General features: G+C 34.5%; 2 protein-coding genes across 2 annotated transcripts; one reads left to right on the forward strand and one right to left on the reverse strand.

Moving 5' to 3' along the window:
• The first annotated feature begins 1,411 nt into the window (after positions 1 to 1,411).
• On the forward strand, positions 1,412 to 9,123 carry LOC124448173 (rab11 family-interacting protein 4-like). The gene is given in 13 exon segments (XM_046999184.1): positions 1,412 to 1,660; positions 2,830 to 2,920; positions 3,216 to 3,286; positions 3,461 to 3,711; positions 3,806 to 3,920; positions 4,347 to 4,450; positions 6,207 to 6,297; positions 7,497 to 7,546; positions 7,617 to 7,698; positions 7,780 to 7,917; positions 7,999 to 8,133; positions 8,476 to 8,553; positions 8,704 to 9,123. Coding segments are annotated over 13 exon segments (1,491 nt in total). The 5' UTR covers positions 1,412 to 1,531; the 3' UTR covers positions 8,860 to 9,123.
• Positions 9,124 to 9,429: 306 nt separating this feature from the next.
• Positions 9,430 to 13,343, reverse strand: LOC124448174 (serine hydroxymethyltransferase, cytosolic-like). Its single transcript, XM_046999185.1, has 5 exons — positions 13,199 to 13,343; positions 12,236 to 12,516; positions 11,369 to 11,626; positions 10,306 to 10,880; positions 9,430 to 9,991 (listed from the first exon to the last, which is right to left on the reverse strand). Exons 2-5 carry the CDS (start codon positions 12,499 to 12,501, stop codon positions 9,693 to 9,695), a joined length of 1,398 nt encoding a protein of 465 aa, XP_046855141.1. The 5' UTR covers positions 12,502 to 12,516; positions 13,199 to 13,343; the 3' UTR covers positions 9,430 to 9,692.
• Between the last annotated feature and the right edge of the window lie 1,339 nt (positions 13,344 to 14,682).

Genomic DNA, 14,682 nt, shown 5'->3' on the forward strand with positions numbered 1-14,682 from the left:
TTCTCATAAGTCCTCTGCTATTGTTACGAGGAAGTCATGCTTTTACATGGAAACTAAATCACACTGAATACGTCAAACACTTAATAGATTTTGACGAGATAAGGATTTTAGAATGATAAAATACAACGCGATGCCAGAAGTTTTGTATTGAAACTGTGCACCTGTTCTCTCCCCCTCCCTCTCTCCTAGGTTGAATGGTACAATTATGTTCTTAAAACCATGACCAGCCGAGAATTTAAGAAAATATAGTATAAAACAAATTCCGGAAAAAACAAAACATCTTGAGATTGTAAAATATGTATCAAAACAAGACGAGAAGCGAACTGTAAATTTTCGTGTTTATTTCAAAGTCATCCTCAGACAGAATATTCTTATTTATTTAATTCATGCGTTGTAAATATATATGTGTATGTATGGTTTTAAATGTCATTCTGTTTAAGGATGACTTTGAAATAAAGTCGAAAATTTACAGTTCACTTCTCGTCTTGTTTTGATTCATATTTTGCAATCTCAAGATGTCTTGTTTTTTTCAGAATTTATTTTATACTATAATTATATTCTTATATTGACATATTATTCTGGTGGCCTGCATGCAGTACGCGATAAAAACTACTTCAAAATATTTCTGTTTATTAAAGCTTCATATAGTCTTTAATGTGCTCTGAACATTAAAATCTATAAAATGTCATATGTAAACATACGTAGTTATCACATGTCGGTGACCTTATGTTAGACACAGCATAATAGTTGCCCCTTATGTAAGAAAATTTATCAAGTGTTCCTACTGCTCTATTTGTCATTCAGAGTTAGAATAATCTTTAGTCTCGTTATCATTGAACATCCTCACAAAGTTTTTAAAACCATGCAAGTTAACTCCTTCGGTGATTCAGCATAAATAAGAGCATAGCAAAAATAGGGCCTCAATCACATTAGTCACAAGATCTGAGCACAGATCTTGTGACTGAAGTTTTCATCCGATCAGACCCAGATTATTGCCCACACATATTACACGCATAAAGTGCGTGCAACGTTGCTGACTTGATTTTGGGTGTAACTTATGTGTAATAATTTACTGCCTTATTCGTAGTTCATTCAAAAAGTTCTTTATATTTACATATTTCGTACTATAGCTGAAGTACTTTCAAGTGTTTACAAGTCTACGCCTGTCTGATAAAGAACGCCCTTATTCACGCAATTATTCATAAGAAGGTAGACATGAAAACATTAAGAATAATAAAAAAAATTAGCCTCCAATTTACAGCAATTTTCGAATGACAGAATGCCGCATTTTTCTGTTGCAAACCAATATTGCGGAATTCTTCATTATTTTATTGACGTTGCATGGCAACAAGTACGCGTCGTTCCCTCTTTACATGCGTCAGCAGGTATACGATGTTAGTACCCTCGGATGTAGGATTGTCATTCCGATTGACATAAGTGAAGTTAGAAGTAAAATATTGTTTATAATGTACCTAAATTTTCTGACGCTCTCTACAGAATGAGAAAGTGAAATGCTCCCGAAAAACAAAACATGGACGTTATAAGTGATATCATGGGCCCGTTGAAGCCAGTGTTTGATGCCTGTGACCAAAATGGGGACGGTTTTGTGAAAACTAAAGATCTTGTGCTTTTGCTAAAGAATCATACCGGTAGTGAAGAGGTAAACAAAAGCATTCTAGTTGAAAAATTATAACGATCTTTGATAGTGTCACGGCGCTTACGTTCTAAATTTGCAATCTGAAACTACTTTATTACTTGGTTAAAGCGGTGGGATTTGTATGGCTTGCCTGTTGATAAAAAGCCACAATTGGGATATTGTTTTGTGGCTAAACTTTATGATTGTATTATGTTAGGATCTAGATTTGTACCTTGGGAAATATTGCTTTTTGAATATTTTATTCATCTTAAAGTCTACATAAGAGCAAAATTAATATCAAAATTGATACTCTGCGATTTGACCATCAGTAGATTTCCACCGAAATTCAATCCTTACAGACTGAGTTATTTAGATAATTGCTTCAATTCTATAAAGAAATTGAAATACATCTCAACTTCTTGTAATCTTTTACAATTATTTTTGCTTTATCGTATCGCATTACGAAGTTAAATCAAGTTTCTCGTATTTCCATGAGTAAAGGTTAGATGATCAGAAACTAGCTCTTAAACAGTTTCCGCGTTAACTTCATGTGACGAGTCATGCGAAGGCTTATTTTCGTGCCTGAGGTGCTTTTCATACTATATATCTCAACAAATATTTTCTCCTAAAATATATTATAGCAACTGGTTTCTTGCCGGGGCGTTTTAACTTTCTGCCGAAATTCAAGTCGCTTTTAAAGCTGATGGTCTGCTATTGTTTGGTTGTCATAAAAGACAAAACCTTTGGCCAGCATTGTGTATTAAAAAAGGAAATACGCCGGGTTTGCGACTATTCATGTTCGTTGTCAAGAAAAAACTGATTCCAAGCGCAATATTTTTGTTGTTTTACCAACGTACATCTGACCCCACCGACCTTGTTTCTCTCGCTCCTGCTCTTTTGCTTTGTATTCAGTTTCAGAAGCATTGCCCAGTTGGCAGTTGATTGCGATGCCCACAACTATTTATTTGTCACGAAACCGAAATGCAAAGCAATAAATTTATTTGTTTTGTAATTTAAGTTTCGATTGACGTAAAGATGAAACGAACTTTTTTTGAATCAATTCAATTATGATTATTTAATGTACATTCGCTTGTTTTTATTCAAGTTAATTTACTATTATTACATTAGAAATGGCTAAAGTGGTCAAAGACTCTACTGAAATACTTTCGCGTTTTGTTTGAACTTGTTTTTAGGACATGACTAGCATGACTAGATTTCTGGACCCATATGATAAAGGCTCAATATCATTCAGTCACTTTTGCAAAGGAGTCAAAGAGTTTATGGGTAATTATGTAATTTGTAGCACTGCCTACTGCTGAGCTTATTTTCCCTCTATTACATAATTTTTTGTAAATGAAGACATTTGAAACATAATAAGACAGTTAGCTTGATAATTACTTGATTTAGATTGTCCTGATTAAAATTTGATTTATTAGGCATGGCTTATGGCAGCACCGACTGAGCAAAACATAAAGAAAATGTGAACATATTCTAGCACTCATTTTTCAAGTGGAAACAATGAATTGAACTACTAACCCAAAACATCAATTTTATATTCTTGATTCTGATTATTTTATAGCTGCCCAAGGTGTGCAAGAGGATGTTCCCACAGATAATAATAATTCGACTATTGGTAATTTAGATGAAAAGGCAAGGGAATGTATTTTAGTAAAATTTATTAAATAAATCTGATGATAACTAAAAATTGATCAAAAGAACAGATAATTTTCATAGGCTTGTTTGTTAGACCACTAAAGTTTCACCTCCATGTTTAAAAGATCAAAATTTTCCACATCATGTATTGATTTGAAAATTCATTTCCAGGAAGAATTCCTTTTAAACGATCAAAATGGTTATCTTACTGATGACAGTATGGCTGATGAAAACACCAATCCCTTTCAACGAAATCTATTGTATTCCACCTACCCACCAATAGGCAACTTAAAGAAAGAGATCCTCCATTATCTCCACAAATTGTTGAAAGTGACTACAATTGGATCATAGCGAGTACAGTGATGTGAGTACCGGCAAGTTACAAGCACACCCAAAATGAAGAGGAAATTTGGAAGTATGAGGTATACAGTATTCAAGCTAGGTTTTCTAGACTTTTTCATGAATGCTTGATTATTTCTTTAAAAACACCCACTACAGTTATACTATTGGTTTTAGGAATAGATTAGTGTCACCTTCACTGACTAATGGCACAAGACCGTATAGAAGTTATGAAGATCTTGAGAATGCTGTGTCTGATAATGATCAAAATTTGACAAAGCTATCTGAAAAGGTAATTGGGGATAGAGGAGGGGAAATGTATATCACACATTGCTCTTTTATTTCAGCATTCATTCACATATAAACTTCTGGACAAATCTAAGAATATTTGTAAAGGAGATGCCCACTTTAAGTTTTGCTTTAGCTGTTTATAATGCTCAGCTGTTGGGAAATGTACTTATTTTGCATGTAAAACCATGGTATTCTGAAATTTTTCATTTGCACTAATTTTTACAAACATATGTCTAAAAATTGTAAATAATTATAGAAAAATCAACTTTATCATTTAACTGATGAAAATATCATGGCCATGTGGAAATATCCAAGCGTTTAAACCTCAGTTTTGGTTTTTTAATTATTTATTTTACAAAATATTCTAAAGGCAGTAAAAGAAAACAAGAAAGTTTACATAGTTTTAGTTTCGATTTTTTTATTTTAGCTGTCCTGTCTTACAATAGAAATGTCCAACTTACAAGAAGAGAATTTAATCAATCTAAATAAGCACAACAAGATGAAGGAGGAAAATAAAAAATTAACCGAAAGGTCAGTGTTAAATTCTTATAAAATCCTAACAAATATGCTCACCAAGACTTGTTTGTTTTTTCCTCACAATTGGCACACCGTTGAAGTTGTTTCTTGAGCTGCTTGAAGATGTTTTATGGATTAATTTGAGTCATGAAGAGCTGTTCATATTTTTCTCATTCAGCGTGAAGAATTTCTATTTTTCAAGTAGAGTGTTTGTTTGGCGAAAAATTACTGCCTTGGTCACATTATAGAGGTTGCTTCATGGATGATGTGATCTTCTCCAATAATGTGAAAATATATGTTTCAATAATTTCACAATTCCACGAACTTCCGCGAACAAAATGAATGTACAAAATTTCATATTTCCCGCCATTTCTCCCGCCGCCCTGATCTCTAAGAAAAATTGTTAGCACTGGAGTGTAACAAACACGTCCAGAAGGATTTTGTCGTCAATACGTAACATAAATATAAAAGAAATGATTAAAAAAAATTTGAAAAGAAAAGTTTAGTGCCCACACCCACAGCATGTAATAGAATTAAAGCCATCGAGCATATAGTTCATGTATCTACGCAACAATCATAATATTAGCAAACAGTCAAAACAATTGATAGGAAAGAGGAGGGGTGTTGATTTTTTAGTATGAAGAACGAATAGCAGAGTTATGGAATGAAAAACATATCGGTAAAATGTTTCGTTTTGATTACCTATAAATATTTTGATTAGAAAAAATATTACATTTAAATACTTCAAGTGGATTTTTATACTCTTAAAATATGGACGTTTTCATTTCCGCTTTTAAAGTGCCTTTGTCAATCGATGATAATTTGCATTTGAAGTGCACACCTGCGGGTGGATTTCAAAACAACTAGTTTGAAAACCTACAAGCTTTAATTTACAAAATATCTAAAGCTCCACGGTGGATGTGAAACTATCGTATATCTTCAAGGTTTTGATTTCTGTTTGAAAAGGTGGGAAGTCGGTGATTTTGTTGAATCATTGTGTGACGTGTCTTGCAAATTACACGATTTCATTTTACATTACTCATGCCTGTATTGAACAATTTCTGTCGACAAAATGTTTTGCTTTTATGATTTCTTTAGTAAATAATGAGATTAAACCCCCAAATTAAGAAGGCTTGAACATTTATGAACTTCAGCGTAGAAGAAGTCTTTGTAAACTCATTCAAAAGAGTATTAACTAATTTTGAATTATGTTCTCTGGGGAAAAATTGCGTCTTTAATCGGCGAAATTATACAGTATAGAACTGCCTCAATAACAAATTTTTCTTTATTGTAAAATTTCTTTGAAATACACTTTAAAAAAAGTAGAACAACCGATATTGGATCATCCGATATAAATGAATTGACAATAACGTCATATTGCTACAACGAGTTAAAGCTTCTTTGATGTGTGACTTCGTATAATATCGTTGTCACAAAGACAATATTCGAGTATATTGTAGAACCTATGTAAAACTGTTTCCAAACTTTCTGGGAAAATTTCCAACAAATTTACAAGTCATAAGGGGTGTATCTTTATAGAAAAGAAATTCAATAAGCGTCCAATGTCTACAAAATAGTTTGCTTATGTATCGTTTTTGTCTCTGTGTTCTGTTATAAATTATTCAAACAATAGTCTTTATCGATGGTAGGTGTGTGTCGGATTCTGTTATTTCTCAACATTTCAATGCAAACGTATTTTAAAAATGTAAAGGATATGATGTTGTTCTTTATTTTGTCGTGTCGTTTTTACTATTTTAATTTACTTATATAGAGTCAACGCCCTTGACGAGCTACTCGAACAGCAAAAAATCACTACGGATGAAAAAGTCAGCGAGGAATCGCGGAAATATTCAAATGCCTTGGTAAGTACAAAATTTATCTTTGTTTTCTTGTCAGTGACCATTGGCGAGGTAATATCACTGACATTTGAGCCAGAATCAAGGAAAATTTTTATACATCGTTAGTTGTTAGGAAACGTCGACGATGGCAATAAATAGGAATTATTGTTACTAAAATCAGGACGTGACTTCATTTTTAAAGTAAAATAATTTCGGCTGCCATTGGTCTTCAAAAATGACGTCATGTCGTTGTTAGGAAACAATTGACGAGCTCCGATCAACTGTTTTGAGTAAAGGCCATCGAGAGGACGTGTTGCACTCCCGTTTAACCTTTTTGTATCATCATATTCTGTGATTTTTACATTCATGTTCGCGTTATGTCTAGTGTCCAGCTTTTAAAGCCTCTTTTGACGTAAAAGCAAACAACCAGTTTTAATTGGGTATTTGCAATTTCTCGTAAGCCAATCACGGGGTGCAGCGCCAAAAATAGGATTATTCCTATAGGCTATGTAGCTGCCTTTTTGATTTATGTTAACCAGCTGCTTTTTATTTGTGTAAGTCAGCAGCTTTTTTGACAACACGTAGCTTAAGCCCCATTTACACAACCAAATATTTTTAATAGTTTCGCTATCTCAAGACATTTGGCAATTTTGACTTTGATAAAAGAAAATTTGGTCTTGACTGTAAAAGATACTACCTTTCGCTACCGTTAATATTGCAAATAATTAAAGCGAACGGCAACTTCAAAACGCGTTTGTTTACATATGTAGCATTAAATTAGACGACCAAACAATTGTTTCTACGCTAGAAGCCTAGAACAGTGTAGGTTTTCATCGTGAAAATGACATGTTTGACTTTGTATCCGGAAACTTGCAAGTTTAAACATGTTTAATTTGATATGTATAGTTTCAATTTCGAAGAAACTTCCTTAGCATTTATCGATGAGTGTTAGCATAAGACCAAAAATAAAACATTTGGAGAAATCTATCCATGTGAACGGAAATAATGAACGTATTGTTGGCGAAAATAGAGGGGCGAACTATAATATCTGAAGCTATCGTTTCTTAGTTTTAACTATGTTTTACGCTCCTAACTAATAACTACAGCTTTTCAAGTGTAAACAAACGCTGTGTAAGGATTGTGTCATGGTTCGTTGCACATAGTAAAATAATGTAACGAATGCCAGTTTTTCTTCGGATATTATAGCAATCTTTTACTTGTAGGCGCGATTAGAGCGTGAAAACGAAGAAAAATTGGAAAGACTTCAACACAAGTAAGATAATAATGCGCTGTTTGCCATGATTTTGACTTGTTTATTATGAAGATTGTACTTGTGATTTCAGACTGAATGAAGCTGAAGAGGAAATTACTCAGTTAAAACAAGTTGATCCGATGATAAAACGCGAACTGGAAGCATGTCTTGAGGTAAGTGTCTCCGACAAACCATTTTCCTCGTACAAATGTTAGAGAATTGTTAAGATGAACGAACGGAAATTGTTGATTTAGGAAAAACGCCTGCTAGAAGAGAAAATAGAAACCCTTGAGTTTAAATTACAAGAAAAGGAACGAACTATTGAAGAACTCGATGAAAGAAATCGATCGGAAAAATCGAAATTTCAACAGGAACGTAAACAACATACACAGGTAGGTGCTAAAGGAGATTTCATTCAGAACTTGGTACAAGGGATACATTGCATACATGACGCATCATTTCTTCACACGTAGGTGGTCGTAGAGTTACAGAGCCGCATCGATGAATTGAAAAGTTTCAAAAAAGACGCCGAATCAAGATTACCTGATTTTGTAAACGTTGCAGCTGAAAAAGGCGACCTTGAAGATCAACTTAGAGCCCTTCAAAAGGTTTTAGCTGCTTTTGTTGTTTTTGCTGTAGTTCACTTTGCTTCTTGTGGTTTCTCATGTGGAAAAAATATATGTATATGTATTTTTTACTGAACTTGTTGCTATGTTTGTAGCTGATTGTTACCTAACTTGTTATTACTGTGCTTGAAGCTGTTTGTGTCAAATAACTTGTTACTGTGCTTGTAGCTGTTTGTGTTACAGTCTTACAGAACTTGTTACTGTGCTTGTTGTTGATTAAACTGCTTTTGATTCACTTACTGGGCACTTTTTACAAAATATTTCGAACGCATTTGTCGTTTTGTTGAACACATTTTTAAAACATTTCATCGTTTGTGTGTGTAGGAAAACGCCAATTTGTTACAAAGCAGGGAGGAGTTAAAAGTTCAGTTAATCCAGCAAGGAAAATGTCTTCTCGAGAAGGTAATGGAACCAAATAACTTAACCAATTATGAAGAATTAATGTGTTTGTCATTTCAAAATAGCTATATTGTTCAGTAAAGTTTAGCAATAGCTAGATATATACATTTCACTATTTTCAATCACAATTTCACGACTGAATTACACTTTTAGAACACATCTTTGGCTGATGAGTTATTCTCCGCTGACAAGGAGGATGTACTGAAGGCTCTCAGGGATCAAGAGACATTGAATCACAGACTTAGAGCGTATACAGACAGTATCCTGATGATGATCATGGAGTATCACCCCGAGTTACTGGAAAAGTAATTCGTGATGATGAAATTATAAAGTTTTTTCAAGTTATAGTCTAGATAACATTTAATTTTATACTCTGTATATAGCGATACGATTTTTTAACACAATGTAGCTGACATTTTCGAGATTTTAGAAAAGATAAAGACTAATAATGAATGGCTCGCGTATTGAATTAAAATGAATGGTAACTGTACAATATTGAATTAATCATGCAACCAATTCAAGAAGAAATTTCTATATCTGTTCATTTAATATTATAAAATAAAAACAACAAAACGAGTGCGCTGATTTGTCTTAAGCTGAGTTTGCATTGGTAGCAAAATTAAAACATTTGTTTTAATTTTATTGGTTTCGCATTATCATTTTATAAAAGAAATAAGAAGTTTTTCGTGTTTGCTCTTGGCTTATTCAAACTTCTGAGACATTTGTGAGAACTCTCGAGCAGGTACAACCCTCGACATTCGGTCTCGGGCTTGCACTGATCTGCTCTTGAGTTCTTCCGAAGGTCTCCTCGGTTTGCATAAGCCTGGGCAAACACAGTAAACATCTTTCATTTTTTTAAATTTGTACCTTTAAAACAACTTTAGTAGGGAAGTTGATACAGATTGTGATTAAATTAAAAACAGAATTTATAGTTTTTAAGACACCATTAAGAAAGAATGAAACGGTAGTTTTCTAATTTATAGTTCTAATGATTGTAATAATGGTTCTCGTGATATTAATAAGAAAGAGAATTGAACAAGACTACTATTTGGATTAATATAACGGTAAGCGATAAATGTATATTTGGATATAATGCTATTTGTTGTAATGTAGTTGGTAAAATCCACTCCTGCTCATCAAAATCATACAAGTTCATGCCCTGGCATTGGATACTTAGCGCTATATTCCTCAATTTCCTCGCGCAATGCCTTAATTTTGCCGTCAAATTCCTCTTTTGCCATGGTAGCTGTAAACTCTTTAAGAGAATTCCCGCCACTAGCCTTGGCTATTTCCAACCCAAGTTGAACTCCTTGGTGTAAATATTCCGCAACTTTTTCGAAATCTGCTTCTTTGAAATTTCGCGAAGTCAACGCAGGCGTACCAACCCGCAGACCACCCGGTCGCAGAGCACTTTTATCCCCCGGGCAAGAATTCTTGTTGACTATAAATAAACAAAAAAATCTTTAAATATGTGGTTATTTGTAAGCACTGCACTGCACTGCACTCCATTTCTGCTATTCTCTATCTTTGCTATACTGTTTTTTTCAGAAAAGTTATCATTTATTTATAAATAAATCAACTCCATTAATTGTCTTTCACGTGAACCAACATAATAACTTTGCACAACCAAAATAAGATCTGGTTGGCTCTACTATCCTTCACTTTTGTAAATTACCTAGGCGAAAATCTCAACCTTGTAAAGTTACAACCATGAATTGATTCAGAGTACAAAATAGTAAGAAAACTTCAGCTCACCTGTGATAGAAACTGCTTCCAATATCTTCTCCATTTTGGCTCCGTCGGTGCCCAGTGGTCTAACATCCCATAACACTAAATGATTCTCGCTGCCACCAGAGACCAAGGAGTAACCTTTCGAAACCAAAACCTTGGCCATGGCTTGACAATTAGAGACAATCTGCTTGGCATACTCTTTAAAATCGGGCCGAAGAGCTTGCTTGAGGGCAACACACAAAGCGGCAATTGCGTGATTGTGTGGTCCACCTTGAAGGGCAGGAAACACTGCAGCGTTGATTTTCGGACCGTAGTCGTACATGATCGGCTGACCGGTCTTCGTATGACCCTTAACTCCCTTCCGGTAGAAGATCATACCAGCTCGCGGACCACGCAAAGATTTATGTGTGGTAGTGGAGACAATGTCAGCAAGCTCGAAAGGACTGGTGACAACTCGACCTGCAGCCAGACCGCTGAAATGAGCCATGTCAACTAGCAACATGGCACCGACGCTGTCACATATAGCACGAAATCGTTTGTAATCCAAATCACGTGGATAGGCACTGTAGCCAGCGATGATGATTTTAGGACGAAACAATCTAAGAAAATGAATTGATTAGAACGATTAAATCGTAATGCATCGCATTAAAAGAAACCACCAATAGTTGACCTAGAGTAAAACCAGCATTAGTTGACATGAAGCAAAACCACCATTAGTTCACTAGAAAAAAAAGATTACCATCGCCAAAAACGCAAACAGATTTCACTTCATGACCAAATCAGACTTTGGGTCACAAACACCATATAGGTGAATGATTCCTTTTAGGAGTTGCAGAATTGATGATTTACAATCCCGATTAACGTTTTATTAAGACTGCAGAAGCATGCTGATGGGCTTTGACATTGAAAAAAGGAGTACATTTTTATCATTGATTGTTTATAACAAAAACTGAAAAAGAGTCCAGTTTCATAACTTCCAAGGTCTTATGAATCTGGTTATGCATGATGTCACAAGCGACGTAATGTGACGCAATAACGTGCAAAAATTACTCAGTTGCCATCTGCAATGTTAAACGTTTTTACTTACTTTGCACTTTCCTCCAATTTATCATAATCAATATATCCTGTTTCTGGATTCAGTTTGTAAGGCATTGACTCAAAATATATCGATGTGGCAGATATCCTCTTTTTGTCCGTCATAAATCCATGGGTGAGATGCCCACCATCAGGCAGGTCGAGACCCATGATTCTGTCATGAGGTTGCAACAATGCTGTGTACACCTCAAAATTTGCAGGCGAGCCAGAGTATGGTTGAACATTTACACCCCATTTCTCGGCATCCAATCTAAAAATTTGGTGGAAATGATTGAATAGAAGGAATGCTATGACTGTCAGGGCCATAGAAGTATGTTGTGTTGGTTAGGGGACCAGACTGCATCATCAAATATTTATCATAATTTGCGGTGGTAATTTATGATTTACCATTTAAAATAAATTCCACAAAAAAATAATGCTCCTGTAACAGCACCTACAGTTCAAATACACCCCTCCCCCCTCAATCATTTGCTTTTGCTGCTCAGCTATCATTTCTGATTGTTTCTCAATTATCAACAACTAAAAACAGCATTATGATAAACACAAGGTACAGAGACAAACTTCAATCAAACACAGGGGAGATTTACAGGGGGGTAGAAAGACATTTGCACTATTCTTAGTCTTGGTTTGAGGGGGTGCAAGAGGAGTGCAAATCGCCCTACAAAATAATAATATAATGAGCAATGAAGGAAAAGTAATTGGGATCACACTTTCAAAAAATATCTCTAAATGGCATGGTAATATCCTTTAAGTTGTCATTAAATCTACGTCAACCTAGAATACCATGTGGTAAAATCATCAAGGACCTATTCCTGATCAAACCACTAACATATATATGGCTTCATAGCCATGCACATACCCATAAACTTCCAAAGCTCGATTTTGGCACAAAATCTCCATTTCATCTATAAACTGGTTTCCTCCATAATAACGTTTTCCTGGCTCACCCTCAGAATATTTATTGTGCATGCAAGAGCCCATGGCCTCTAGAACAGCCTTGCTCGTAAAGTTCTCTGATGCAATGAGTTCAAGACCACGAACTTGACGTGTTTTCTCCTTCTTAATGATGTCATACACCTCAGGGTCATTAGTTGCCAGTGGTTCTTGAAGATATGCTTGCTCCATTTTTCCCTTGAATAACTGGGTATTTAAATATTTTTTGTTATATTGATCCATAATAAATAATAAGAGGAAACATATTTCAAGATAATGAAAGCAAATAGACAGTCTGAAAGTGTTATGATAAGGCAGAATTGATCATCAACACCTCCAAATTGGAAAATCATTCTTTTTAAATATCCTGATTTTAAAATATTTCAGGTATCATGCCTGCTGATATACCTAAGGCCCAGGGTATGTTTTTGATCAACAATGAACAAATATTTCAAAGAATTAAGAAAGGAGGATGAGTACAAACATTCCACTCTCCTGATCGAATGATATTTTAAATGAACATTTTGAGACAGAAAAATCAGATGATATAAAGTTCATTCACACTAGCAAGGATGTCCCAAAATACCTAACATTAACACTTCCGGACAATACAAAATCTCAACCGTCATTTCGTATTTCGCTACTGTTCGCAGTACATTATTTAAAATTTATGAAAATTTTTTGGAAAAGGTGCGCAGATTTGGAGTTTTGAAATACAACTTGCTCGCACAAATACTTTACAAAAATTGGTGCGAAGCAAGGATAAACACAGCGCATGTTATGTAATGATAAAATCATACAACGCTATAAGTTGAAACAAACAAGAAATAAATTGAAGAAATAAATTTTATCACAGCATATGAAGTTCGCAACGTCTTTGACTACTTACATTATAATGCTTCAGATAAATCGAAATGAATTTCCCTCGCGAAGTAAAGATCAAAGTAATGACATGCAATTAAAACATAAAGTACAATTACTCAAATAAACCCGGTATTTCATCGAAGATTAGATTACAAACGCACGTGGTTGCACATTGTTTATACAGTTGTGGGGGCGACTATTTAGCACATACGCAAAAAGGGGGGTGCATTTCTATCATCGTTGACTCATTATATTACGCTACAAAAAGCCTACATTTGTGATTTTCTGTTTTTGTTAAAAATTAGATAAAACTATTGTTTGTCACTTGTGTGTTTCACTATTGAAGGCTCAAACAATGTTCCTGGGATAGAACAATGTATATTACACGTTTATTTCAACGCGCTACACACCTCCCTTCATCTCCCCAAAAACCAGCTTTAACCAAAGGCGGCCCAAAATCTGTTAAAGTTTTTTATTTAATCGATTTATTAACAAATGTCCCCCAAATCTACAAACTATTTAAGTCAAACCACTATTTAACCCTTTCATTCCCAATGATGCCATATGGCAACATTGTCTTTTATGCTACATAGCTTACATGAAGTAAGCTCAAAAACAAAAATCAGGCAAGCGTTTTTAGGTTTTGATGTGGGTGATGTGATATGTGAGGCAAATCTTCGTAAATTTGTTTTTATATTAGTTTAATTGATTATTTCACATGGTGTCCTACGGAAGTTAGTGAGAGCAAATTTTTGCGCATTTTCAAAGGTAAGTTTAATTATAATTTGTTTAGTTTTGAGATATATAAAAATATTAATTGATTAAATTATTGGTCCTCGTCATATTCAAGCAATTATTTTATTGCGCGATCGGCCCACATAGATTTTCTAATGTATGATGTTGTTGCCATATGGCAACAATGGGCAGATCAATCTCTGGAAGATGTCACTGTAGAAATAGTGTTAATTGAATATAAACTAAGCATTTTCTTTCTATAACTGATGTTTTTATTCTTTTTTAAGAGAGTTATGGATTTGACTGAAGCAGTAGAGCTCATTTTTTGTCCTAATGGTGAAATATCAGATGTAAGCGACATTGATGATGGTGATGATGACGTGGAAGATATTTCCCATGCTGAGGATCAATATTTTGTTGCTCTTCCAGACAACATTGAAATTCATGCAGTTCATGAAGATAGTGAAGTGAGATTCAGTTTTATTTTCACATCTATTTTGATATTTTATGATTACATTGTAACCAAGGCAACCTGAACCTAGCGGCAAGTTTGTGTTTAGAGTTGGGGCAAAACCTTGCTGTAAGTCTTTGCTCTTTTCGTTTAAACAAAGAAATAAAATATCCATTCTTGCAAACAACCAGTGTGCGAATTAACGGCGTGCAATGTGCAATTTGCACATCGTTTTAGCTAAAATGAAAACAATTGCACATCACTTTTTCTAATGATATGCAAAAAACTTCTTTATTGATTACTACCACATAAATTGAAGAAAG

Source organism: Xenia sp. Carnegie-2017, unplaced genomic scaffold, assembly GCF_021976095.1.
Source record: "Xenia sp. Carnegie-2017 unplaced genomic scaffold, XeniaSp_v1 HiC_scaffold_23, whole genome shotgun sequence".
Taxonomy (NCBI): Eukaryota; Metazoa; Cnidaria; class Anthozoa; order Malacalcyonacea; family Xeniidae; genus Xenia; species Xenia sp. Carnegie-2017.

Coding starts and splice junctions, on each gene's coding strand:
- LOC124448174 (XM_046999185.1), bottom strand. CDS start 12,501: ATGGAGCAAGCATATCTTCAAGAACCACTGGCAACTAATGACCCTGAG. Junction 11,627..12,235: donor CGAGCTTTGGAAGTTTATGG/GTATGTGCATGG, acceptor CCAAATTTTTAG/ATTGGATGCCGAGAAATGGG. Junction 10,881..11,368: donor AAATTGGAGGAAAGTGCAAA/GTAAGTAAAAAC, acceptor TCATTTTCTTAG/ATTGTTTCGTCCTAAAATCA.